Source organism: Maylandia zebra, linkage group LG12 (genome assembly GCF_041146795.1).
Source record: "Maylandia zebra isolate NMK-2024a linkage group LG12, Mzebra_GT3a, whole genome shotgun sequence".
Lineage (NCBI taxonomy): Eukaryota > Metazoa > Chordata > Actinopteri > Cichliformes > Cichlidae > Maylandia > Maylandia zebra.
Window position 1 is genome coordinate 39958211 of NC_135178.1, and position 24926 is coordinate 39983136.

Sequence of the window (24926 nt, forward strand, 5' to 3'; positions counted from 1 at the left end):
GTCAGGATGGATGTGTTGGAGACGTCTGTTCACACTCTTAGTTTGGATTAACAGTTCTGACAGCCCAGGGGATCAAGCTGTTCTTTAGTCTGTTGCTTTTGCACCTGATGGATCTGAACCTTTCCCAGAGGGCAGGATGTTGAAGAGGTGGAGGTTAGGGTGGAGGTGGTCTTTTATAATCGCCCTGGCTCTGGAGAGACATCGAGAGCTGGCAATGGAGTCCAGGGAGGGGAGTGGACAGCCGGTCACCTTCTCTGCAGTTCTGATGACCCTCTGTAGTCTTGTCTTGTCAGCTGTTGTGCAGCCAGCGTACCACACAGGGATGGTGTGCACCAGCACGCTCTCGACTGTGCCTCGATAGAAGGACACTAGGAGGTCAGTCTGCAGCCTGTTCCATCTCAGGACCCTCACGAAATGGAGGCGCTGCTGGGCTTTCTTCGCCGGGGCTGATGTGTTTGTGGACCAGGATAGGTTCTCAGATATGTGGGGCCGACGAACTTAAAGGAGGACACCCTCTCCATATTTCTGTAAAAAAAAAAGAAGAAGAGAAGAAATGCTTCTGATTTTATGACTTGATTGTTTTATTTACCATCATCCAAAGTTGGTATTTTATGAATCATCACAAAATCAGTTCTTGTGCTGGTAGATGCAAATTGACAACCAATAAAAAAATCACAACAATAAATTGACACGGTGATAAATATCTGATAAATTATTAGAACATGTTAGTTACAAATGTCATCTCAACTAAATATAGATGTTATCTGAAGGTAATGTTTAAATTTCAATCTAACTCTTTTTGAGATCACATCACTCCTCCTCTGTCCTGTACTGTTTGTTTTTTCATTTACCTTGTGTTTATAGTTTGCTGTACTAATGTGACCTTGAGGGTCTTCAAAGGTGCATGTAAATAAAATGTATTATTATCATTATTATTATTATAAACATGCATAAAGAGTTATGTTTTCAGAGAGTAGTCATCTTCTTTAATATTGATTCTAAATTTAAAACGTTTTCATGTACAGCCTTTTCAATTTGTTTTGAATCAAATATTTAATGGGAAATTGATCAACTACTTATTTTATATTTTCATTATTATTTGTCTGCCCATTACAGACAGACGATGTAAGAAAATGGTTTTGATAAAATTTCATGTCCCTTGTAGAGAGCAGCAGATAGAAAAGGCAGAAATTTGTCTCCAGTATATGTTTTATTATTGAATGTGAACATAATGTAAATATTCTCTGTAAACACCACATGGATACAGATTCACTCTGAGATTCAGTGTGCGGGGGGGGGGGGGGGGGGGGGGGGGCTGCTCACCAGGTCAGACCAGTGGTGGTTTTTGGAGCATCAGAGGGAGTGTTCGCCCAGAGCGCCAAACAGGCTAGGACCGCCTCTGGATCAGACTGTGAAGTCTCGACCAGTGATCACACTTAAATTTAATTAGATCACAAATTTAAGTAAAACAGTCACAAAAGTTTCATTGTGAAATCGAAACTTCCTCATTCACACGGCTACGTCTTGGGTGGGGGAGTCTCCACCTTTTTTGGGGTGGAACATCTTAAACACTATTGTTTTCATTTGGATGGACGTTTTGCTGCAAAACGGTTAAACCGGTGAGTAACTCAACCGACAATGAAATACTTTAAGATCTTGTAATAATCTGCTGCTGAGCTGCTCATTAAACCAGACGAAGCTTCAGTGTTGATATTACTGACTGATCATCAATCACTAATCTATTCCTGTTAGGTTAGTCAGATTTATATCGACATAATGATATCTCGGCAATTTGTCTGACGACCTGGAAACAGCTTGCTGATCACTCAGACTGCACACACAGCGTCATTTTCAAATAACTCGGTCAAAGTATGTGTAAGTGTCACAGAAATATATCGTTACTTATAGGCTTATATATAAAGAAGTTTAATAGATCTATCTGCAAAGGCCGGGTTAGTGTACCAGCTGTATAAGGTATTTGCTATCTGTATTGTAATATTGTGAATATTTGTAATGTATGGTGTTCTAATTATTTTATGTTTTAATTTAGAATGCGCAAGACTGTAAAGCTATTCTTCTAGGACCTCCGAAGTGGCAGGCGGTCACGAGGAAATTTTTTGTTGTTAAAGCACAAGTGTTACTTTTGATAGACTGAAGCGCTTAAAGCCTTTGTGTTTTATGTTTGTAGTTTTCACGGCGTTCAATAAATGCAGCGAAGCGCCCGTCTTGAAGAAGCCGTGCCTGTGTTGTCATTTCGGAGTTACAGTACGAGTGTTTGAAACGGAAATACAGAAAAAAGCCCGAGAACAACGACGCGATTTGTACAGTTTAATGTGGAATTTGATTCTCTGATTGTCAGTTTGTGTTAAACTGAGACCCTCCGGTTTCTTTTCTGCAACACTAAGAAAGTTTTTTTTTTAATTTAAAATGATCAAAATGCATGCAAATGGTAAATGCAGCGTTTTAGATTTCAAATGTGAAACACAACCAGGAAGAAGAATCAGAATCCCTAATTATGTAGTTACAGTTGTTCCAAGATAATAAGAACAGTAACAGACTGTCCATCCATTTTCTTCCGCTTATCTGGGGCTGGATCACAGGGGCAGCAGCCCAAGCAGAGAAGCCCAGACCTCCCTCTCCCCAGCCACCTCCTCCAGCCTGTCCTGACGAACACCAAGGTGTTCCCAGGCCAGATATAATCTCTCCAGCGTGTCCTGGGTCTGCCCGGAAACCTCGCCCAGGAAGCGCCCAGGAGTAGTGATGGGATTTTTGGCTCTTTTTAGAGAACCGGCTCTTTCGGCTCCCAATCGGCTCTTCAGGTTGCTTTGTTGCTTTAATTAATTTATTAATAACAATAATATAAAATTATGCACAAAAGGAATTACTAATGTAAAAAAAAAAGTGGTTATATTTATATATTTTTTATATATAAATATATGCGGTGGCCCCTACAGACAAAGCACACACAAACTCCAAAACACATTTCTAGCATGAACTGAACTTCCAAAGCAGAGCTACTAGATCACTTAAATTACACAATTGAAAGCATGTGTGTGTTGTTTGTGTATTTATACACAAGCGCTCATATATATTCAAATAATTAAAAAAAAAAAAGGTTCATTTACCTGTTACTACCACACACCAAATCCGGTCGTTGGTACTTGCTGGATTGTGTAGCCAATAAAGCTCAACACTGCCCCCTAGCATCCTGGAGCACTTCTGTTGTGTTTTGTACGTGTTTGAGTTTTTATATGTTTTGAAGTTTGTATGTGCTTTGTCTGTAGGGGCCACCATAAATATACTTTTATTTATTCACTCCACATAAAATGTAATAAATAAATCATATAATACAAAAATCAACTATTCACATTTCAACTTTTAACTATTTAAATTTTCAGCTTTTTCCTTTTACAAATTTAAAGTGAAAAGAACACAAAACACTGCAAACCACAACACAATTAAATATAAGTTAAAATATGAAAACAAAAAGAAGATGCATATTCTCTGTCATATGGACCTGCATGAATAAACTTTCTGAATCCTTTATTATCTGCAGCTGAAAATAGTTGTGGATGATTACTATACCTTTCTAATGTGACGTTGTTGTCCCTGGCTCCCCCCCCCCCCCCCCCCCCGCGTGCGGAGTGAAGCGGGAAAAAGTGCGAGAGAGAGAGAAAGAAAGAAAAAAAAAACCACGGCTCGCGATAAGGAGCCGGCTCGCGTCGTTCACGTCAAAGAGTCGTTTCGTTCGCGACAGACACATCACTACCCAGCAGGCATCCTTGTCAGATGCCCGAACCACCTCAACTGGCTCCAATGTGAAGGAGCAGCGGCTCGTCTGAGCCCCTCCTCAATGGCCATATTATTGTAGGGTCCGTGCCTTGGAAGCGTGGTGTTGTTGTGATTGCAGACCTCAGCAGACAGCAGGAGTTTCTTTTTCCAGATATGATTGAGGTTAGAAATCCAACCAAGTCTGTTTACACATGTTTTCATGTGTTAGAGCCCTGACTTCAGTTCAGGAGATGAACCTTCAGGTCAGAAGGATGAGGATGAGGTTTTATTAAGATGCTGGTGGCATCTCTTTCTTTTGCATTTTCTGTTCTTTCATGAAGGAGCTCCTTCTCAGGTGATAAAATATAGACATGTTCCTTCATATCTTGAGTCTGAAGGTGCAGATGTGAATGAAAATTTGCTTCTATTGCCCACAAATGAATATAAATTCTTACAGATGTAATAGATATGCAGCTGGTCTCTAGTCGCATAAATGAAACGGAATTAGGCAGAACTGTGTTCTTCTTGGCTACCATATTTAAGACAGCAGTTGCAGCAACTTCCACAAATAACTACCTGCTGTGTTTTTAATTTATAAATTGTACGATGATCAGTATTGGAAGACTTAATTGCACACTAATCAATGAAACTATGGGATAAAAATGACTATAACTTAGATTATGGAGCACGTTTTGATGTGCATTTTATTTTTACTAATTTTATTTATTTATTTATTTTGCAATAATTAAATGTCCTTCGCAGATGTTTACACAGTTGTCTGTTGACCAATTCTCCATTCAGCACTATGCACTAAAAGCACAATAACTGAAGCATGTTGTAGCCTGCTCCCTAGAACAGTGAATTATCAAATAAAATCATCAGGAAGGCACAGTGATAATATTTTTTCTTCTGTTATTTTCTTTGTTCTACTGTACCAGCTGGTTTGCTACCTATATTATGAACTGGTGCATTATTTTCTCTGATTTTATCTTTTTTAGGTTGTTTGTCTAATAACTCATATTTCCCACAGTGTGACCTGATGGCAACTACAGTAACTGGTGAGTTCAATCAGATTTTATAACTAATGCTAAAAAATGACTGCATCTCCCTTTCTGTAGACAAAAGTGTGTGTTGTTGTAATAGCTTTCTGTTTTTGTGAAAGAAAATAATCTGCAGCATCATAATACGCCACTTATCCCTTTCATGCATGAATTATGACAACCTCAACCCAGAGATTTTTCTTAAGTATTTTTTATTCATCTTTAGGCAAGACATTTTTGAACTTCAGTTTTTTAAACATGTACTTTTCAAAGAGTTTTTTACATGTCCACTTAGGTGGACAAAACTGGCTGACCAGTGGGTGGCAGGGTGTAGAGTGACACATCAATTCAATTCAATTCAGTTTTATTTATATAGCGCCAAATCACAACAAAAGTCGCCTCAAGGCGCTTCATAGATACAGAGAAGAACCCAACAATCATATGACCCCCTATGAGCAGCACTTTGGCGACAGTGGGAAGGAAAAACTCCCTTTTAACAGGAAGAAACCTCCAGCAGAACCAGGCTCAGGGAGGGGCGGGGCCATCTGCTGTGATTGGTTGGGGTGAGAGAAGGAAGACAGGATAAAGACATGCTGTGGAAGAGAGACAGAGGTTAATAACAGATATGATTCAATGCAGAGAGGTCTGTTAATACATAGTGAGTGTCTGTGAAGGTTCTCAGTCATCCAGGTCATCGTAGTCAAAGGAGCTTGCAAAGAAAAGCGTCTGGACTTCTTTAAGTTGCTTGAAGACGTTTCACCTCTCATCCGAGAAGCTTCTTCAGTTCTAAGGTCAAATGGTGGAGAGTCCCAGATATAAACCTAGTGGGAGTTTCCCCCCACAGAGGGACAAAAGGACCCCCTGATGATCCTCTAATCACCTGAGCCAAGGTGAATTCCTGAGGTCAGATGACCTCAGGAATTCGCATGACAAGGTGGGGCCAGGTTTCACAATGAACACACCCGAAACTCTGGCTGATTGGGTCCCACACCCAATTTCCCACCTTGGCTCAGGTGATTAGAGGATCATCAGGGGGTCCTTTTGTCCCTCTGTGGGGGGAAACTCCCACTAGGTTTATATCTGGGACTCTCCACCATTTGACCTTAGAACTGAAGAAGCTTCTCGGATGAGAGGTGAAACGTCTTCAAGCAACTTAAAGAAGTCCAGACGCTTTTCTTTGCAAGCTCCTTTGACATAGTGAGTGAGTGTTGGAACACTACAATGGAACATCAGTGTCCATTGTAGTGGTTTATGTGCAAATATACCATCAACACTGACACAAATACAAGAAATCAGCCTTTGAATAGCTGTCCACTGTAGTGACCACTATGCATGAAAGGGTTAATTTATCTTTTTATAGAATGAAGAGTACAACTTGTTTGTTAGGTAACATGATAGCTGATAGATTTTTTTTAATCTAGTTTATCCATCAATGGATAAAAACTGCATACGGTGTTGAAATTAAGTCTTTTCTTTCTAGTTTGAGGTTTTCTTTCAGTTCCATCCTCATTTTTCTGATTGGTGGTGCTCTCAGTGCACTCATTTCCAGAGGTGGGACCAAGTCATTGTTTTGCAAGTCTCAAGTAAGTCTCAAGTCTTTATCCTCAAGTCTCAAGTCAAGTCTCAAGTAATGTCAGGCAAGTCAGAGTCGAGTCTCAAGTCACTGGTGTAAAAGTCCGAGTCAAGTCACAAGTCTGACATTTTGAATTTCAAGTCCTTTCGAGTCTTTAAAAAAAACAACGAAAAAAGCATGTTGCAGTTATGCTAAATGTAAATATTAGACCATGTAATTTTTAAATCTGTGTTTTTTTCAACACATGACAAAATAGTGAACTTAGAAAATATACACAAATTGTGAAATTGCACCTCTATAAAATGCAGCTCAATTAAACCTAGCTCCAAGAATAATTTTCACCGACAGTTCTGAGATAAGCTGCATGTTATTCTTGGATGCGGTTAGTAACTTCAGGTCACTGCAACAAGCCCAGGTACAGTTTACCGACGGATGGGTGCAGGACCTTGAAATGCACCGTGTAGAACGAAAGACCATCGTACGTATCATAAGTTTACCAGTCTCACAAATCGTCGTCATAAATACACATTCGTTAACCGTTTATTAATAGGACCTTTGAGCTCAACGGTAGTTAATTAGCAGTGGAAATAATTTCTGGTACCCATCACAGAAATGTAGCAGTGACAATAATACTGTATGCTGTAATCGTACTGGGCAATTAGTGATACAAAACAACTGTTTTATCCTGTGAATAAAAGTATATGTTTTTGTCAATGTACCATAATAACAGAAGCGAAACGCAATATTGTGTCAGGATAATTTACTATTTATGCACAATAAACAAAGGAGCATAGCGCGACAATTTCTGTTCAGCGCCAGACTTGCTTGTAACCTATATCACTAAGAAAAATGACGTATTAACTACAACAGCAGACTGACCTTCGTGTAAATGCTTGGAGCAGACTAACATGTGAGCTGGAGGGTTCTGGGACGTTATATTTGATCTTTGAATGGCTGCAATCCAGGCCATCCGTCGCGTCTTTGTTACTTCGGAAACATGGCTCGAACAATTTCTCTTCAACGACGTAATCCGATAACAACCGATCTCTTTACCCGTCGGCTTCCCGTGGCTGTCATGCGACCGGCTATTGCAGTTAATAATACAACGGCTTCTTGCCATTTTTTGTGTTTCTTTTTTATCGCTGTGATTTCAATTGAAAGCCTGCGTGCGCTAGTACCTCTTGCCACGAGTTCCCAGAATCCTTTGCGGTTTTACCCCTGAATGACGTCACATTTTCAATCTCTATATAATATGCATGTTAAATTTTATATTTGGGGTAAAATATCAAGTCTTTTCAAGTAAACCGGTTCAAGTCCAATTCAAGTCCCAAGTCATTGGTGTAAAAGTCCAAGTCAAGTCACAAGTCTTAGAACATTTTTTCAAGTCAAGTCTAAAGTCATAAAATTAATGACTCGAGTCTGACTCGAGTCCAAGTCATGTGACTCGAGTCCACACCTCTGCTCATTTCACTTCCTCTTCCTGTTGAAGTGCAACCTGGTGCATATTTGTATCTGTACTAGATTTCTAGATATCTTACCATTACCAAATTCCATGTATTTTGTCATGTTCAACTTGACTAATTTATTTATATAAAACTATTTGTTTCTATTTGTTTGATTCATCTCTCAACACAAAGTAATACAACACAGAACTAACTAAATCAAACCATAATGACTACTAAAATCTACAACAAATGAAGAGTCTACACAAAATGGAATATACAAAAGATCACAAAAGATCAGAGTCTAATAACAAGTCTATACAATTAAGCAAAATAACCTATAAAACACTTGACAGTAACAAAATTTGAAAATGCATAACACAGTCAATAACCTAAACTAAATCAAAGTCAAAGTCAAAGTCAACTTTATTTGTCGATTCTTCCACATGTACAGGACATACAGAGAATAGAAATTGCGTTACTCTCAATCCCTAGATAAATAGCAAATGAACATTTAAATATATTTAAATATAAAAGTGATTAAAAATGCAAGTAAAATAATTAAAAAGTAAAAATTTAAATAAATACAATTTTACATATAACAAGAAAGCTATACAATATACAATATAATGGGTAAGTGACATTGAGTGTAAACCAGGCAGAGTAGTGCAAATAGGCAAATAGTGCAAATGGAGATTTAGTAGTGTACGGTAAGAGAAAGTGTAACAACAAAGTCTTGTGAGGTAATGGCAGTCCAATGCTCCACAAAGTGACTGGTAACTGGTGCAGGCCAGTGAGTGAGTCAGAGAGTGTGTGTGTTTGTGTGTGTGTGACAGAGTTCAGTGAGACCGTGGAGGAGAGAGGGGAGAGGGGGCAGAATCGGGAGGGAGTTGAGCTTCCTGACAGCCTGATGGATGAAGCTGTCCTTCAGCCTGCTGGTCCTGGCCTGGAGACTCCGCAGTCTCCTCCCTGACGGCAGCAGCTTGAAGAAGCTTTGCATTGGGTGCGTGGGATCAGCCGCTATGCAAAGGGCTTTTTTTAGTGAGACGGGTGCTGTAAATGTCCTGGAGGGAGGGGAGAGAGACACCAATGATCCTCTCTGCAGCTCTCACTATGCGTTGGAGGGTTCTATGACAGGACGCATTGCAGGCTCCAAACCACACAGTGATGCAGCTCGACAGGATGCTCTCGATGATGATTAGCAAAGATGATGATTAGCAAAGAAATACAGAAACTCAACTGTAAGGATAACCTAAAAGGTAGGACTTCAATGAATAAGCAAACTCCATCCTGAAAGGTTATATCTTACATAATAATACATAACAAAAGAGCTGCAAAGGAACAAAACCTGAACTTAAAACGTCTTGATACATGCTTAACCCTAGAACACTATCGCTGGGTGATTTACACCCGAGAAAATACATTTACATGATTTCTCTCTCCTGAAGCTGTTTGCGTGTCGAGGAGCCTGTGCCATCACCAGGGAAGTCTCAAATGTCCCAGGAATGGGTGGACCAAAGACCAGTTTCCATTATTTTGTTTTAGGAGTTTTATTTTTCATTTTGTTAGACATGGCACAGTTGAAAGTAAAAGAAGACCACTCTAATTTGTCATGTGTTGTCATATTTTGATATATTTGATTACTTTTCATTGGTTATATTATACCGGGTATAAATCACCCGGCATTAGTGATCGTGTTACTATTTATAGCGATAGTGTTCTAGGGTTAATCATCTAGGAAATCACAAAAAGGTTACAGTAAACCTACGGATACAGATCAGTATTTAAGGTTTGACTCTCATCATCCTCTGGGGTACAAACTGGGTGTCATCAAGATCCTACAACACAGAGCGAACATCATCCCCACAGACACAGTGGCCAGGGAGGCAGAAGAACATCACTTCAAGAAGGCCCTGAGTAAATGTGGTTATCCCAGCTGGACTTTTGTCAAAGGCACCTAAGGAAAGCTCCAGCCGATCCAGGAGAGAAGGAAAACTGCTGCCTAAGGGAAAACCTGTAGTGATCCCGTATGTGTCAGGGGTATGCATATACATATATGTTCACCCTGACCGGGATAGGGTTACCGGGGCCCTGCTTTGGAGCCAGGCCTGGGGAGGGTGGCCAAGGGGCCCGGCCGGGCACACCCAGACGAAGGGACATGGGCCCATCTTCCTGCAGGCCCACCACCCGCAAGAGGCACCATAGGTTAGGTGCACTGTGAGCTGGGCGGTGGACAGGAGCGGAGGTCCTGGCAGACTGATCCCCGGCTACCAAGACTGACAATTGGTCATGGAATGTCACCTCTCTGGTAGGGAAGGAGCCTGAGTTAGTGCGTGAGGTTGAGCGGTCCCGGCTAGATATAGTCGGGCTCACCTCAACGCAAGGCTTGGGCTGGAGTTTCCCCTCGTTAGAGGTGGTGGGCTGGGGTGGGTATCCTGGTATCCCTGGTATTCTCATAATTGTTAAATTATTTTCATATTTCTTATATCTATTTTCAAATTTTTATTTTGATATCTTGGAAAGTTTCTATACAATCTATTTCCTTTTTACAGGCATTTTACAATCTTTTTTTTTACATTCACAACACTTGTTTGGCTGGACAATTTTTGTCATTTTTTAAAAACTACTTAAAGAACTGTATCATGTGCTTTATTAACATTGTTTTTAGTCCTGTTCCAAAAGTAATTTCAATCCATCCATTCACAGAAGATCTGCGTCGCCAGACAGGAAGCAGCTTTGAAGTCTTGCCAGAAAACAGTGAGTCACACTGAACTGTGTCAGCCTGAACTTAAAATATATGTAAATTTATAATAGTATGTTTGTGCACTCTGTTAGAACTAAAACCTCTGGATTTAAGCCTCACTGAAACAAAAGGAGTCACTCTTCAGTATGCTCCATGTCTGTGTTTCGCGGCCTTTTCTAAATCTGTGTTTCCCGTAGTGTCTGAGCTGAGGGTTGTTCTGCTGGGGAGCAACTGGACTGAGAAAAGTGAAGTGGGAAATCTGTTACTGGGAAATACTGTGTTCAGCAGTAAAACTAAAGCGTTTGTGAGAATTAGTGGTACACTGGAGGGCAAAAAAATTGCTGTCATCAACACCCCCTACCTGCCTCCTCTCAACACCTCCCACCATGATCTGACAGAGTTTATAAAAGACTTTGCAAAACGCTCTGATCCTGGACCTCATGTGTTCCTGCTGCTTGTACAGCCTGAAAACTTTACAGAAGAACACAAACTGAGACTCTGCAGAGTCCTTCATGGTTACAGTGATCGATCATTTGATCATTCACTGATACTGATCTCAGCACCCAGAGAGGAGAGCTCAGGTTCTGTTGAAGATTTCATGAAGAGTCCAGCATTAAATGAAATGATCAAAAAATGTAAATGCAGATACTTGAAGAGGATCAACGTTGAACTTCCAGAGCTGTTAACACATTTGGGGGAAATTACAAAGGACAACAATGGAGAGCATGTCAGCTATGAAGCTTTTGAGGACACAGAACAGAATTTATCAGAAGATCAACAACCCCCCCCAAAAAAGGAGACGAAGACTCCTATTACTGACGCTGTTAAAGCTGCAGGTAAGATGAGAAACTCTTCTGACAAGGATGAAATACACAGAATATACAACATCTATGATTCAATAATCAGCATAACAATTTCTTATTTTCACAGGATTGCCCAATAAATTAAAACGAATCAATCCTCAAGTTTCTGGAAAAACACCTTTGACCAACAGTGAGTAAAATTTTCTCAGGGCTCATCCTGTTTTTGAAAACGGACATTTCTTTTGTCCTTTTTTGGTCTGAACATCCAACAGTTTTAATTATGCTAGGATAGGCTCCAGTGTCCCCGCGAGGCTGAAAAGGATAAGAAGAAGAAAATGGATGAATAATATATTTTAGTAGGCTTGTGCAGAACTTCGGTGAGCTGAGGTTGTTTAAACTTAACTTAATAATTCTAACTTTGACATTAAACAAACAGTTGTGTAAATAGCTTAAATGTTTAACACATTCACACACAATGACGAACTGTGTTGGTGTTTGGATTTTAATCTTTAAGTGTGACTCACATCACATCACATTTGACCAAGTCAATCGATGAGTGTCATGGTCCTGGGCCATGTGGGCCCAGTATTCGCAGTTTTGTGTGTTTTGTATTTCATTCCCTAGTCATGCCTTGGATTATTTAGTTAAGATGGTCCTTATTTGATTACCTCCTGTGTGCCCCTGTGTATCTGTGAGCCCTCGTCTCTCCTTGTGTTTATTTCTATGTTTTCCCAGCCCGTTATGTCTGTGTTCTCCCCGTGCTCTCTCTCCTCCTGTTTGAACCTCTGTACTTCCTGTTTTATTTTGACAGTCTCCCGTCAGTGTTGTTTACTCCTGCCATGTCTTGTTATGTTCATCTGTGTCAGCTGTGTTCCCATGTGTGGCCACTTCCCCTGATCATCCCTCTTGTGTATTTAGTCTCTGTGTTTCATGTAGTCTGTGTCGCGTCGTCTGTGTTACCACCCCCTGTGTTCCAGATCTCCAGCCATAGCTTTTCCTTAGTTTATGTCCAGTTTAGGTTTCTGTTTGAACTATTACTCTTATGCTGCCCTCACTCTGTTTTGTTCCTTTCATCAGCCAGAATAAAAGGCTCGCTTTTGTTTTACTCCACTCCTGCATCCTCGCTTGTGTTCGCTCCTGGGTCCACCACACACATTTCCGCACGGTCTGCCTCCGCAGACCGTGACAATGAGTAGACTAAAGATTCTCTGAGCATACTGAGGACTGAAGAGATCTCCTCGTACAAGCCAAGTGTTGTGATTTTAGATTAATTTGTGTTATTGTGTCCTGTCTGTTGTATCACAGTGTCTGCGTTCAGGATTGTGCTGCTGGGCAAAAGTGAAGATAAGAAGACAAAACTTGGTAATTTGATCATTGAGCACCAAGGATTTCACTGCCATAAACAATCACCCATCACACACTGTGTGGCCTCCTGTGGAGAGTGGAGAGGAAAACTAGTAACAGTGGTGAAAACTCCAAACTTGTTCAGTCTGTCTGAGGAGGACATGAGAAGAGAAGTGAAGAGCTGTGTGAATCTCTGTCATCCTGGACCAAATGTTCTGCTGCTGTTGGTGAAACCATCAAAATTCAGTGAGGAGAACAGAACAACTCTGAAGTTCATCCTGAGCCTGTTTGGTCACAATGCCTTTAAACACTCGATGGTCGTCATCACACGTGAGAATGAAATGAGTTCCACTGTGAAAGAAGTCCTTATAGAATGTGGAGGAAGGCACTACAACATGTCTGAAGACAACTATGGATCGTTAATGGCGAAGATTCAGGAAATGACAAACCAATACAATCACCTGATCAAACGGTCTTTAAACCTGGTTCTGTGTGGGAGGAGACGAGCAGAGAAGACGTCAGCAGCCAAGGCCATTTTAGGTCAGACTGAGCTTCATTCAGCCTCCAACTCATCAGAGTGTGTTAAACATCAGGGAGAGGTGTGTGGACGTTGGGTTTCCCTGGTGGAGCTGCCTGCCTTGTATGGAAAACCTCAGGAGGCAGTGATGGAGGAATCACTCAGGTGTATCTCCCTCTGTGATCCTGAGGGTGTCCATGCCTTCATCCTGGTCCTACCTGTGGCTCCCCTCACTGATAAAGACAAGGGAGAGTTAGAGATCATCCAGGATGCATTCAGCTCTCGAGTCAGTGACTTCACCATGATTCTGTTCACTGTGGACTCAGATCCTACAGATCCAGCTTTTGTTAACTTTGTAAAGAAAAACCAGGACATCCAGGAGCTCTATGAGAGCTGTGGAGGAAGATCTTTTGTCCTTAACATTAAAGACAAACAGCAGATTCCACAGCTGTTGGAAACTGTGGAAAAAATCAGTGTCCACAAAGACAAATCATACTGCTACACAATGTACACATTTGGACAAGCCCAACTAGAGAAGATGTTACAACAAGAGAAATTCATCACCCAACTTGCACAGAACAGAAGCACTGCTGCTTGTAAGTACTTTCTTCTTCTTCTTTTTGAGATATATTTTTATCTAAACCTTTCCAAAAGTCAGTCACCAAGCGCTGTCAGAAAGAACAGGGTGATGTCACCGGCCGTCCTGTTGTTGTGGTCGACACTCCTGGACTGTTTGACAACAGTTTATCACATGATGAGATCAATGAGGAGATGGTGAAATGCATCAGCCTCCTGGCTCCAGGACCACATGTCTTCCTGTTGGTGTTAGAGATTGGCAGACTCACCCCAGAGGAGAAGGAGACACTGGAACTGATCAGGAAAGGTTTTGGGAAGAATTCAGAAAAGTTCACCATCATTCTCTTAACAAAAGGAGATACGTTGGAACATACAAAGGTGTCTGTTGAAGAATACATTGAAAACTCAGAAGATTCCTTTAAGAAGCTGATCTCTGACTGTGGAGGAAGATACCATGTGTTCAATAACTTTGATAAGCAAAGCCGCTCACAGGTCAGTGAGTTGATAAGAAAGATTGACACCATAGTGAAGGACAATGGAGGACGCTGCTACACCAATGAGATGCTGGAAGAGGCTGAAGCTGCGATACAGAAAGAAGTAGAGAGAATCCTGAAGGAGAAGGAAGAAGAGATGAAGAGAGAGAGAGAGGAGCTAGAAAGAAAACATGAGGAAGAAATGAAAGCAATGACAAAAAGATTGGAAGAAGAGAAGAAAAAACTTCAGCAGGAAAGAGACCAGAAACTCAAGGAGATGGAGGAAAACATAAAGAAGGAGCGTGAGGAGAGGAAGAAAGAAAAGGAAATGAGAGAAGAAGAGAACAGGAAGTGGAAAAATGAGGAAGAATTACACAGACAGAATTTGAAAACACAACTTGAAATGTTGGACAAACAAATTCACTCAGAAAAAGAGGAAAAGAAAAGTGTGAACAAAGAGCTGGAAGAGAGCAGAGAAGAGATGAAGAGAAAACAAGAAGCCTGGGAGAAAGAACGAAGTGAATGGTGGGAGAAACAAAGACAAGAAGATGAACAGAAGCAAGAAAAACAGCAAATAAAACTTGAAAACCTTGAAGAAATGTACAAGCAGGAAATAGAAAAACATGAAAAGAAAAGAAAAGAAGAAGATCAAAAGAGGAGAGAAGAGGAGAAGAAAGAACGAAATCAGCTGGAGGAAAACTATAAAATACGTGTGGAAAAACTGAAGAAGATGCATGAAGATGAGGCCAGAAAGAAAGCTGAAGAGTTCAATGATTTCAAAGTGAACAAAAACAAAGAGTTCGCAGCTCAGAAGGAGGAGCACGAGAAGAAGATTAAAGACAAAGATGAGAAGTATGACCTGTTAAAGGCTCTGGCTGAGCACACTGAAAAACAAAAGAGAGAAAAGCATCAAGCAGAAATCAAAGATGTGATCAAATGTCTTTCCAAGAAGAGAGGAAACGTGAAAAAAATCAAAGAGTTGCTGATAAAACACGAGGATCAAATGAAGAATGAAAAAAACCAGGAGGAAAAGGAAAACCTGCAGAAAATCCATGAAACAGAAATAAGTGAACTAATACAAAAACTTCTGGATGAAGTTGAAACATCTTCCTGCAGCATTTTATGAGGGCATTTTTTTTGTGTTTTTGTGACAGAGTTCCATGAATAAAAGATTTTCTGTACATTTAGTTAAATGTTGAGATGAGAATGCCAGTGTGTGTGCTGATGCTTATAGATCTGAATGTACTTAATCGAGCGCAACAGAATCCAGATTAAACTGCTTATGATCTTCTAACTGATCAGATACAAATTCATAGATTTTATGGTCAATTTGTGACCATTTTACAGTTACAGATCACAGACAGAATTCTTAATTGATCTTATAAATTCTTACTTTCAGGATTGCGTTCCATTTTGTTTCTTTTGTGAGTCATTGACTTGTGTAGTATGAATTGCTGCCATGTAACTCTTCAGGTTATAGAAAATTTTGAAGCAGTTAAATTTTTTGGTATATTTTATGTTGATTATTTTCATGCAGCACCATATTAAACAATAGAAGAAGCTTCAGCTGGTTATTAGATTTTTGGACATTTGTTGTAATTTTATAAATATTCAATAGTAAATAAATATGAATATCCTTTATGCTGTTCTTCTTGATGATTAAAAAAACTGTGGAAATTTATTTTTCCATGTGTTCTTGTTGTTCTATCTAGGCAATTGAAAATGATCATCCTTTCTATCCCTTATCTTTATAAAAGAAGTATTTGTCAGCCAAGAGAGGACGAACCTGATGCTGGAGGAATAAAGTCTCAACAAATAAAATGAGCTTTAAAGGCTGATAAACACTGAGTGTAATGACATAGTTATCTACCAGTTTGAGGTTGTCACAGCAGAGCATTTGTCTCGACACATGCAATGAAATGAAATGACCAAAAGCAACAAAAGATGTCCACTGTTTCAAATATGATTTAATATTTCTTTCAGGTAAATAAACTCAGAATTGACAAACTCCAAATGATTCAATCCATAACACAGCAGGTGAAAAATCTTTGGCTCTTTCTCTCCAACCCGTTCTCACTCCCAAAGCGTAACATTTTACGCTAGGTGACAAATCGTCACCATATTACGTTTTCGGCTACCCACCACGTTCCTAAATGACGACCTCGGAAAACAGAGGAAATATGAGAACCCTCTGGACTGAATCTACACATGTTCGCTCTTTTCCTTCAAATCGCTTAGAAACACGCTATTTAACATCATTAAAGTCCTGGTTAAGGTCAGGAATAAGGTTATGGTCAGGGCTAGGGATAAGGTTAGGTTTAGGGCTGGAATACAGGGCTGGAACGTCTACTACCGCGGGAGCGTCATTGCACTGGATTCCAGCCATAACCTGCCGCGTACCATAACAAGTTACACTTGGCCCCATAATTATAAAGTCACATACACATGCAAATGCAAATTTTGTGTTTTTATTTAGTATTTCTTGTAGGTTAATAAAGCAGAAGAGTTTGTATCACATTTATATTGCTAAAAAAATATAGAACATCAATTGTTCGTTCTAAGATAATGAATATTAAATAAATATGTAATAAGGTAAGATTAATTACCTCCATAATACTACCTGTGTCATGAAAAGTACAGAATAATTATGTAATCTGTACGATGGATGAATATGCAGTATTATATACTGTAACATTCTGACATTGATTTAACACACTAACACAGACCCATTTAGCTGCATTATGATGGACTTATGTAATACCACCTATCAAAGAAAATGAGAAAAACACATGAAGGTTGCTCTGTGTGCACAATGCTGAGACAAGACAAGTAGACCTCTGTTATCAAATCCGATTCTTTTATTCTTTTACTAGACAGAGAAAACACGACTCAGTATGGTCAATTATTTATAATTATTTTATTCAATCATTACTTTCCGGAAAGGGATGTGCAGGAGGCTAGGCTAAACCCTCTGCAGATCTGAAGCATTAAGCCGGGTGTGGATGATATATTCTGTTAATGTCACACATAGTTTCGAACAAAACAACTTCTTCTGGCCTGACTTGATGTGTGTGTGTTACTTAGTTCTACTTTTCTCTCTACATGTGTCATGTCCTCTGCACAGTTTCCTGTTTTTGCACAGTATTTCAGTCTTGCTCATCACTTGTGACCTTTCACACACTTTTTAACTGAAAAGTAGCGTCTTTAATCTGCTGACCTACATAAATGAATATAAACAGAAAATAAGCACTAAGAATATATATTTATTCCGTAACACTGTGTGGACATATGACCAAAAACCTGAAACCATGATACCTGCTCTGCTAACTGAAGACAAAATCTTTTTTTACTTTTCTTTTTAATAAATAAAAATAAATAAAGAAAACACAATATATGGGAACACAATATGTGACCCTGAAAGACTAAACATCATTTTTAGGGATTTCTATGAAACTTCATATTCACCACAAATAAACCCGTCTAAAAGTGAAATTGATCAGTTTCTTGACAATGTAACTCTTCCAAAATTACTAGACAGTCAAGCAATGGCACTGGATTCACCACTGATGCCAGGTGAACTCCAGGAAGCCCTGATAAGTATGCCCAATAATAAGGCTCCAGGTCCAGACGGCTTTCTGCAGAATTCTACAAAGAATTTTGGACAACTCTGGCATGAGTATTTCACAGAATGTTGAAGGAAATCAAGGAAAATGGCAGACTACCATCAAATATGAATTCTGCCAACATTAGTCTCCTGCTAAAACCAGGCAAAGACCCTTTATTTCCCTCAAGCTATCGTCCAATATCCCTTAGAAATGTAGACCTTAAAATAATCTGCAAAACTCTCTCAAAGAGACTGGAGAAAATAACCCCCCTCTTAATTAATCCTGACCAAACTTGTTTTATAAAAGGTCGGCACTCATCAACAAATACAGTTATATTTTTGGTCTTGGTTATATCTTTAACTGTTGATTCAGGATTTTCCCATTACACCTTACATCTTCCATGGCATTCCTTAAAAATACCACTAGGTGGCGCATAGCGCTCAGGAGGAGCGTAAACCCCCCTGGGAGGCAAATCTGCAGAATAAATCCTGCAGTTGAATCGTAAACAAGTTCATGATCTGTGCCTCTTTATTTCATTACACAGCCGCTGAATCTAGGCTCGCACCCTTCCCAGGTACCTGTCACACCAGGGGGGGCAACATACACAATTCCCCAACAGCTTGTGTCAGAACAAATGACCAAACATCCTCCAGCTTCTGTCTCCTGAGGGGCACCAGGCAGGGATGCCCACTCTCCCCTTCACTGTTTGCAATTTTTATTGAACCACTAGCAGCAGCAATTAGACAGAATACAGTAATTAAGGGCATAAAATGCAAGAACGTGGAACATAAATTCAGCCTTTATGCGGATGATGTGTTACTTTTTCTCCAAAACTCACAAACCAATCTCTCTGGGGTAATTGCATTGATAAATTCGTTTTCAAGAGTTTCAGATTACTCAATTAACTGGTCAAAATCTACAGTCCTTCCGATTAATTGCTCCTTCCATAATTCTTCTTCTACCCCACTACAATCTGGAAATATTAAATATTTAGGTATTAATGTCTCTCCCAAGCTTGCAGATTTAACTAAATGACACCACATCCCACTTCTAAAGAAAGTGGAAGGCGATCTGGCTAGATGTAAATCTCTACCAATATCACTCATGGGAAGGGTCGCCGCTATAAAAATGATGACGGTAGAGAGTATGTTTGGGGAGTATGATTGTGTGTCAGTGTCCCTTTGTGTCTCCAGGTTCGGTGAGTTGCGAGTATTTGTATATATATATATATGCATGAAAGTGGGAATGCTGTGGGCTCAGCCCACTTGGTCTACTCTGGCACAGCTGGCAGAGCCTTCGGGCACGTCACTGCAGCCCCCTCTGGCTTCTGCTCCGTGGCTTCTGGGTGACCCCTCATCTGGGGCTCTCCTCAGCTCTTCCCAGGAGGTTGGCACGGTTGCTCCTCCGATGGTCCTCCTTGGGCTCTCGTGCTCTGGGGGCCTCTGAATGTCTGGAGCCTGGATCTCCTCCATGCCTGCTTCATGCCCTGCGGGACGGGGCTATGGCTCCCCACACCCTCTAGCAGATCATTACATGAAGGAACCTTTTGAATACAAGTGCGCTGATCCACACGGGTGTTCACAGACACAAACTACACCTTTCTTGGCTGCTACCTGAAAGCACATTGTGCGCTGTCAGTCTTGTGTGCTGCACAATAACATTCAGAATTTAGTATTTACTGTTATTTACACTTAGCTAGATTATTGCGATGGTGTTGTTTATTATGTTGCTCTCTTTGTTGCTTGTTTTTTTTCTCTTTTTCTTCTCTCAGCAGGTGATCCAGGAGATTGTTTTTTTTTTGTTTTGTTTTTTAAGTGCCCTTTCTCACTGTCCCTCTTCCCCTCTGTTTTTATTTCCCTCCCTCTCTTTCTTTCTCCCTTTCCTATCCCCCAGCCATGTATCTGTAACAACTGAAAATAAAATAAATAAATAATATTAACAAAGGTCAATCAAATGGACCAATATAGCAAGGCCTTGATGATCCACTTGATAAAGTAAATCCGTTGGGCATCTTTCTTGGCCTTAAGACAATAGTTCTCATGGCTAAAGAACCAAACGGGACAGGCAGCAAAAAAAAAAAGAAAAAAAATATGTAACATTTGACGTCTGAGGTTTGATTCAAGATCAATACATTGATCTGAAATTCAATATGTATTTTAAAACTATGTCTCTTACAGCTTTTTTTGTGGTGACAACATATGAACAGAAGCTTTGCAGCCATGTGACCGTTTACCACGTCGTTTTAACTTGTTGGCTATTTTAGACATGTAATAATCCTGAAACAAAGTGAAACACCTACAAAATATTATGTAGATGAGATAAACTATGGCAACTTTGAGTAAAAAACAAGGATATATTCTCTCTCAGAGGAAATAAAAAAAAATTCATGGCAAGCATTTTGCTCATTATGTGGAGAAACTGGGCAAGGGAGAGTTGACAATGGATGTTATCTTGTGCCCTCCAACAGTGTTTACTGATGTTGTGAAGTGTAACCCTGCATTTCTCACTGACTTCAAACAACATGATTTATATCGTTATGTTAACAACAACTCCTGAATTTATACTGGAAAAGATCTGAAGACCTACAAAGGTTTGGATGCCTATAAATTTTTGTGTCAACATGGGTAACAAACCACAGTCACTGCTCAGGTACTTACCTGATTTTTGTTACATTTTGATATTGACACATCTCTGTGTATCATCCCTTACACTATCAACAAGTTAACATAGCTCATTTGTGATTAATGACAGTGATACCTAGGTGAGTTGTTGAGGCTATCTGTAATTTTCCATCAGCAAGCGCTGCTTTTTTTGCCTCTGTTAGCTGCTGTTAGCTCCTGGTCCTGCTATTTGCTGTCATGGTCTGGGTGGGTACCTGCAGGTCTCCAACAGCGGCCCCTCCTCCTTTAGGCGGAGTTCGGTTGCTCCTCCCTGGCTGACCACCTGTGAGCAATTATTCCAGCAGTATATCAGACCTGCGCTCTCAACCGTTCATCGCCTGAGTATCTGCTATCCCCATGTTAGTCAAGTGGAGCATCATAACGCTGTCCAGAATCCGTGTGATGACTTACTTGTTCTCCTTGTTCTCAGAGGTAGCACCTGGAGTGGAGGTCTTGTCTCCCTCACTCCCGCCTTCCTGGACCTGGGCCGCTTGCTGCTGATACGACGTGGCCTGCCGGCCCACCACTCACTTGCCTGCCTCCCCACGTCTCGACCGCTTCCGGGCCTTCCGTCCCACCTGTCCCCTCCACCTGGAACCAATGCCCCGGCCCCTGCCTAGTCCTGTTTCCGCCTCCCCGCTGCCTCTGCTGTTCAGCCGTCTCCTAGAGGTGTCTAGGTCACCCTCCGTTATCTTAGATTTTCCTACGCGCCACTAGTGTGGTGGCGTCGTTTTGTTTTTTGCTTGTGTTTGCCTGTGGGCGGAAATAAATCCTTTGTTCCTTATCGTCTCGCTTCCGGGTTGGTTTCTGCACCTGTGTCCATCTCTGTTCCCTCGTGCCGCTGGGCCGTGACATTCGCAGCTGTTACTGAAACTTTTTTTGAAGTGGATCTAAGGTTGGCAGACTTGAACTTAGCAAATAAACTGTTGATATATTAGAATGTAATCAAACTGTTGATCAGAGGAAAAGAAGTTTAAAAGTTTGGGATGCCAGCATCTAATCTTACCTGGCAGAATGTTTTCTTTTTTTGTTGTTGTTTAGCCGTCTCTTCTCAACATGTCTGATTTGCTGATCATAACTATTTGCAATAATATCAAGATTAAATTAAATATGTTCATGTAGGATTTATTATGTTAGAACCTTAACTTCAGTTCAGAAGTGAGGCTTAAGGTGAGGAGGAAGAGGATGAGATGAAGATGAGAAGGTGAGAGTAGTTGATGCTTCTCTGTCAACTAGATGAAGAAGATGAGAAAGAAAAAAGTAGAACGCAATAATGAAAAAAAAATGTAAAAAATGATTGGTTTTAAAATTTTAAGTAACTTATAATTGTTATACTATTTATCTGATCCCCGTTAATCTGTTACTTGGGTTCTTTTCGTATTCTTTTGAAACAACAGGAAAGTGATAAAAAAATATTCTTTCCATCATGGATGATTGCTGCACCCAACCACACAGCAGAATGTAGGCATTGTGAGGAAAAAAAAAGTAGTGATGATTTCTATGTAAAGTATGTGTGTCTAAGGAGCTTGGAAACAAGGCGACTGGACTTCTTTTCTTTCTTGAAGATGTTTCACTTTGAGAGTTTTCTTCAGTTCTAAAACCAAATGGTGAAGAATTCATTTAAATCCCACTGGGAATTGTCCCTTAAGAAGGTCATAGACCCACTATTGTGCCTCATCACATGAGCCAAGGTGTGAAGAAAGGTGTGGGTCATTATCAGCAGAGGTTTTGGGTGAAACCATTGTGAGACCCTCCCTCACCCCATCATATGACCTATTGAGGTCACTTGACGCAAGATGTGAGTGGGGGTTTTTGGGGTCTGGTAAGGATCTCAAAACTGGATTGTAGGTGGCAGATAGTTGGTATTGTAAGCCACCCCCTCTGTTCAAGGATGGCCGTTCACAGTGCACATAGGTGGAGCATTTTTGACCAAAAAGATGGGTGGTGTTAAAGAGGAGGCCTTCTAGTATGTCCACTGTGCCATGTCCACTCTGAATGACCATTGGGTGATTCTTTGAACTAGAGATTTAAACAATTAATTAATTAGCAAAGGACTACACTTCTCAGAAGTTGGACAATATTCTTTTTTTTTTCTATTTTAGGCAAAATGTTATTGAGAAGGTGTGTACCAGAGGTGTGGACTCGAGTCACATGACTTGGACTCGAGTCAGACTCGAGTCATTAATTTTATGACTTTAGACTTGACTTGAAAAAATGTTCTAAGACTTGTGACTTGACTTGGACTTTTACACCAATGACTTGGGACTTGAATTGGACTTGAACCGGTTTACTTGAAAAGACTTGATATTTTACCCCAAATATAAAATTTAACATGCATATTATATAGAGATTGAAAATGTGACGTCATTCACGGGTAGAACCGCAAAGGATTCTGGGAACTCGTGGCAAGCGGTACTAGCGCACGCAGGCTTTCAATTAAAATCAGTTATACAGCGATAAAAAGAAACACAAAAATGTCAAGAAGCTGTTGTATTATTAACTGCAATAGCCGGTCGCATGACAGCCACGGGAAGCCGACGGGTAAAGAGATCGGTTGTTATCGGATTACGTCGTTGAAGAGAAATTGTTCGAGCCATGTTTCCGAAGTGACAAAGAGGCGACTGGATTGCAGCCATTCACAGACCAAATATAACGTCCCAGAACACTCCAGCTCACAGGTTAGTCTGCTCCAAGCATTTACACGAAGGTCAGTCTTCTGTTGTAGTTAATGCGTCATTTTCATAACATAATTAGTGATATAGGTTACAAGCAAGTCTGGCGCTGAACAGAAATGGTCGCGCTATGCTCCTTTGTTTATTGTGCATAAATAGTGAATTGTCCTGACACAATATTGCGTTTCGCTTCTGTTATTATGGTACATTGACAAAAACATATACTTTTATTCACAGGATAAAACAGGTTTTTTGTATCACTAATTGCCCAGTACGATTACAGCATACAGTATTATTGTCACTGCTACATTTCTGTAATGAACCAGAAATCATTTCCACTGCTAATTAACTACCGTTGAGCTCAAAGGTCCTATTAATAAACGGTTAACGAATGTGTATTTATGAAGACGATTTGTGAGACTGGTAAACTTATGATACGTACGATGGTCTTTCGTTCTACACGGTGCATTTCAAGGTCCTGCACCCATCCGTCGGTAAACTGTACCTGGGCTTGTTGCAGTGACCTGAAGTTACTAAACTTCATGAGTGTGTGCACTCACTCCAAGAAGCGTATGATTATAAATATGCATATAAATATGCTACGATGAGATAGCTGACTTCATCTAACTAGCAAATGTTTTCCAGGCTACGTTGGTGATGCAGTTTTTTTTTAAATGATATTTTAAAAAAAAAATCATTTATTTATGTATGATATTTTTGTCATGCGATTTTAAAGCCGGTCCTACAACCGCATCCAAGAATAACATGCAGCTTATCTCAGAACTGTCGGTGAAAATTATTCTTGGAGCTAGGTTTAATTGAGCTGCATTTTAAAGAGGTGCAATTTCACAATTTGTGTATATTTTCTACGTTCACTATTTTGTCATGTGTTGAGAAAAACACAGATTTTAAAATTACATGGTCTAATATTTACATTTAGCATAACTGCAACATTATTTTTTCGTTTTTTTTTTTTTTTAAAGACTCGAAAGGACTTGAAATTCAAAATGTCAGACTTGTGACTTTACTTGGACTTTTACACCAGTGACTTGAGACTCGACTCGGACTTGCCTGACATTACTTGAGACTTGACTTGAGACTTGAGGATAAAGACTTGAGACTTACTTGAGACTTGCAAAACAATGACTTGGTCCCACCTCTGGTGTGTACATGCAGACAACTTGAAGTATATGATTTTGTATCTCATATGTGATGATCTTGTGATGATTTAAGGGCCACAGGCTAAACTGTTCATGTTTTCATGATAAAAGAAAGGTCATCTAAGTTTTACACCTTCCACATACCTGAGGGAAGTGACTGTGTCCATGCTGTGGGGTTATTTTGTCCAATCAGGTTCTTTACTTTCTCCTGACACACCTTCTTTCTTTTACATGCATGAACTCTGTTCTCAGTGAGTCAGTGATCCCTGTGAAGTTTGAACTTTCCTTCTGAGTGTGGAGGTAAATAATAAACAAGGTAATAACAGTGGATTGCATTTATATGGCGCTTTTCAAGGAACCCAAAGCGCTTTACAATTCCACTATTCATTCTCACACTGGTGGAGGCAGCTACAGTTGTAGCGACAGTCATGATCCCTGGGACAGACTGACAGAAGAGAGGCTGCCATATCGCACCATCGGCCCCTCTGGCCAACACCAGTAGGCGGTAGGGTAAAGTGTCTTGCCCAAGGACACAACGACCAAGACA

The 24926-nt window shown here is 40.2% G+C and overlaps 1 protein-coding gene across 1 annotated transcript; it reads left to right on the forward strand.

Moving 5' to 3' along the window:
* The first annotated feature begins 1558 nt into the window (after nt 1-1558).
* Nucleotides 1559-15408, forward strand: LOC112431279 (GTPase IMAP family member 8-like). Its single transcript, XM_076890448.1, has 8 exons — nt 1559-1619; nt 4770-4829; nt 10533-10583; nt 10767-11405; nt 11500-11562; nt 12678-13829; nt 13892-14490; nt 15010-15408. Exons 2-8 carry the CDS (start codon nt 4811-4813, stop codon nt 15406-15408), a joined length of 2922 nt encoding a protein of 973 aa, XP_076746563.1. The 5' UTR covers nt 1559-1619; nt 4770-4810.
* Nucleotides 15409-24926: the final 9518 nt, after the last annotated feature.